Below are 3,666 nucleotides of genomic sequence, written 5' to 3'. Positions count from 1 at the left end.
CTCCAGGTTATGCCAATCATTTATAAATCGTATTTGTTTTCAAGCTCTTAGCAACAAACCTATGGCTCATAACTGCTGAAGAATTGAGAGGTTGCTGAACAACTCTGATCTTCCCATTGCTGAGAATTTCAAAACAAGAACAGTGGTATCAACAATAAAGAATAAAGAATAAAGTTTCAGTTTTGAGCCTTTTGAGGATTTGTTTAGAGGCATAAAACCAAAAAAAGGTTACTCATACTGAACTAACGTTTCACTCCTGTCTTCTCTCCATTAAAAAATCTTCCTAAAACCTGGAAAAACTTGCCCCTCTTGCTCTAAGATACTGCCCCTGAAAGAAACATAACCACATAGTTATTAAAATGGCATCAAGAATAGCTAAGTAATCTGTAATTGGAAATTAGCTTTGTGTTTATGTGTTATCTACAAATATACAAGATGAGAATGACAGTGGCTAGAGGTTCATTATATCTGGCAGTATGTTAGCCTTTTTGAGGCTATCATGTTTTAAACATTATTTTAGTATTATAATCCCCATATTATGCATGGACAACCGTAGTTTACTTGGCATTGGAGAAGAGTTCATTCCTTGTAGCAGAGCATTTGTATGATTTAATTCACTTGTATAAATAGTAAGATGACTGTATTTCCCAAGGAGTATGCAGAATGTATTAAGTTCTTTCTTTTTGCCCAGTATGCATTACCATTTTAACAGTAGCTTTGAAATTAAAATCAGGGCTAACAAAAAGACCTCTCTCTCTTCAAGGCAGAACTCAACTCTTCTATGCCAGCAATGTCTAGTGGGTTGCCTTCCCTGGGTGAGGTCCAGGGCTATGTTACAGTAAACTGGTCCAGTGTGATATCACAGATATAAAAAATATTCCATTCTGTATCAAAACTAGGCACATGCCTCATATTTATATGAAGAGAAGATCAACAGAGCTGAGCATTTTTGCTCTCAACTATTTATCTCTGGCCTTCTACATGAGGAGAAAAATATCTTATGTTATTTCTAATTGGTAACTACAAGAGTCTAATTTCGGTTAGATGGTAGTTAAAAGGAGGGTGACATCACACTTGGGTCAGTATTGGTGGATATCTAAAAGCACAACCTCTCATTTGTATTGCTTCAAAATGTACACAGTATAGATGTAGATTAAAAAAAACTACCAATTTTTTTGTGGTGTTGAACCAGCTAGAAGGGATGATGCAAAGTTTTACCAAATGAGATCTATAGATACAAATTTCACTGTAGAGTATGTTTTAGACAAATGTGTCTTTTTCTTTAAGTATGTAAATCCTACACTGTAGGCTTTTTTTCTCTTTTTCTTTTTATAGTGGTAGAAAATGTTGAACAATTGTCCATGAGCATGAGCCAGCGGTTCATTGCTGATATCCCCAGAATGCCAATATTTGCAATGCAAACAGTTAGTACAATTTACCAGTTCTATGAAAGGCCCTGACATATCTGCCTCAAGGTCTGGAGGCTCTGCTGTATAACCACAAATAGTCTTTCCATTTTCATGTAACTTTTTGATACAGTGACAGCTGCATTAAGCTGCTTCTGCCTAGCAATTCCACATGCCAGGCTGGTTTAATTGGTTTTAATGCCACAGAAAAAGCACTGCTAGCAGAATACCATCAAATCATTTTCATATTGAACCTTCGTGGTCCAGCAACCTCCCCTTCAACCACAGCACCATTGTTTTTGCGAGGGACATATTCAAGGTCAATGCTGGTTTTGTGTTTGCCTTTCCCTCGGCTCCACACAAAAAGAAGCAGGAAACAAAATAAAACCACTCCAAGGAATGTGAAACAGCCCATAGCTGTGGACACCAATATTGTCTTAAGGTCCAGAGAGAAGGTGTTCGCATTAGTTCCATTGGAACTTGTGTCGTTGGAGTCTGTCATATACATAGGGGTCCTGTTGGCGTAAAGGAAACGGTCCGAAGTAAACCCCTTTACCGTAAGGGAGGCCGAATATGTGTCATTCCCAGCTGCATTACTTGCAATACAAACATAGATCCCAGTGTCCTGGTCTTGAGCAAATCGAATCTCCAGGGTGCCATCTCCCAGCACAGTGGCTCTTCCGTTTGATTTAGTTGTGATCAGTCTCCTACGTGGGGTAACCCAGGATATGGTCGGCTGCGGATCCCCATCAGCATTGCACATCAGCTGCACTGTCTGCCCTTCCTCCACTACCAGGTATTGCAACTTCTTGTCTTGTATCTTGGGCTTCTTACAGGTGAAGTAAAAGGAAAGAGCCGTGCTGTGGAAGTCTTTGAATGACCTCTCTTTGACACTGTCTGGGCCAGCACACATCGGTGGCTGGCCTCCAAACTGCAAAGTGGGTTGTCTCTGTAAAATCCAAAGAAGACGGCAGTCACAGGCCAGAGGATTGTTGTTAATGCAGAGAACCTCAAGGCTTTTGGAGGAATGGAATACATTCTCTTCTAGGGTTTCTAGCAGATTTTGGGACACATTAAGCACACGTAAGAATCGAAGCCCTTGGAAAGCATGTGATTCAATGGTACGTAGCTGGGCCCCCACCATGTGGATTTCCTGCAGGCGCACTAAATCTGAAAGCATGCCTGCTTCAATGGTGCTTATAGGGTTGTAAGAGAGGTTTAGATGTGTCAGGTAAACCAGATGTTTAAAAGCAGAGTAAGGTACTGCAGACAGGTTGGTGTTGGTGATGGAGAGAGAAGTAAGGTTGAGACCATAGAGACTGTTGGCAGGTAGCATGTCCAGGAGAGGCCAGGCCTCTATCTCTAGGTCTTTCAGGCGAAACAGTCTTTTAAAGGCATACGCAGGCAACGCGTTAATGTTGAGCTGTTTCAGACGCAGACTGATGAGGTTGTGGAGGTGAGAAAGAGCTTCTGTTGGTACAGCTGTGAGGTTGCATCTCTCCAGGGTGAGCTGCTCCAGGCTAAGCAGTCCGCTAAAGGCCCTGTGTGATATATAAACCAGATCATTGTCCCCAACCTCCAGGGATTTTAGGTTATGCAGATCTTGAAACATGTAGTCCAGCAAAATGACAATCTTGTTTTCACTTATATCGAGCTTTGTTAAGTTTGACAACCCAGTGAACACCCCAAGGGGGACCAGTTTCAGACGGTTTCCTTTCAGCCTCAGGGAACGCAAGTTGAAGAGATTATTAAAGGCTCCAGGCTCCACATTGGCGACTATATTGTCACTGAGGTCAATCTCCTCCAGCAAAGGGTATGACGTGAATTCCTCAGGGTTGACGGTCTTCAGTCGGTTCTTGCTGAGGTCCAAGATTTTGGTCTCAATGGGAATGCCCTCTGGGATGGACATCAGACGCCTTCGGTGACAGCTGACAGATTTGTTCTGTGCTGAGCATTCACAGCGGGCCGGGCAGCCTATGGTTGGGCCCATGAAGACTAGCAGCACTGCCAGACCCAGGAACGGCTGCCAGCATGATACAGCTGTGTGATGCATGACTCCACTGATCCGGTCTAACCGTCCGTCACGGGCCTGTGGGGATGAGGATGGGAAAGGGGAGAAGTTAAGTCTGCAGCAAAAGTAGATCTCTGCCAATTTTTCAGTACCATTTCAAAGCAGACACATGTGTTTTCAACTGAAACAAAACAATAAGACCTATCAAGAGAAGTGTGGTCAGCAGGTCGAGGGAGGTGATTCTCCCCC

General features: G+C 42.8%; 1 protein-coding gene across 1 annotated transcript; it reads right to left on the bottom strand.

Annotated features, from left to right (window-relative positions):
- Positions 1-1,638: 1,638 nt before the first annotated feature.
- Positions 1,639-3,459, bottom strand: LINGO2 (leucine rich repeat and Ig domain containing 2). The gene has a single exon (XM_074856151.1). It carries the CDS (start codon positions 3,457-3,459, stop codon positions 1,639-1,641), a length of 1,821 nt encoding a protein of 606 aa, XP_074712252.1.
- Positions 3,460-3,666: the final 207 nt, after the last annotated feature.

The sequence above is a fragment of the Strix uralensis genome, chromosome Z, assembly GCF_047716275.1.
Source record: "Strix uralensis isolate ZFMK-TIS-50842 chromosome Z, bStrUra1, whole genome shotgun sequence".
Taxonomy (NCBI): Eukaryota; Metazoa; Chordata; class Aves; order Strigiformes; family Strigidae; genus Strix; species Strix uralensis.
Note: the sequence above shows the minus strand (reverse complement) of the source record. Positions and strands in the feature narration are given on the sequence as shown.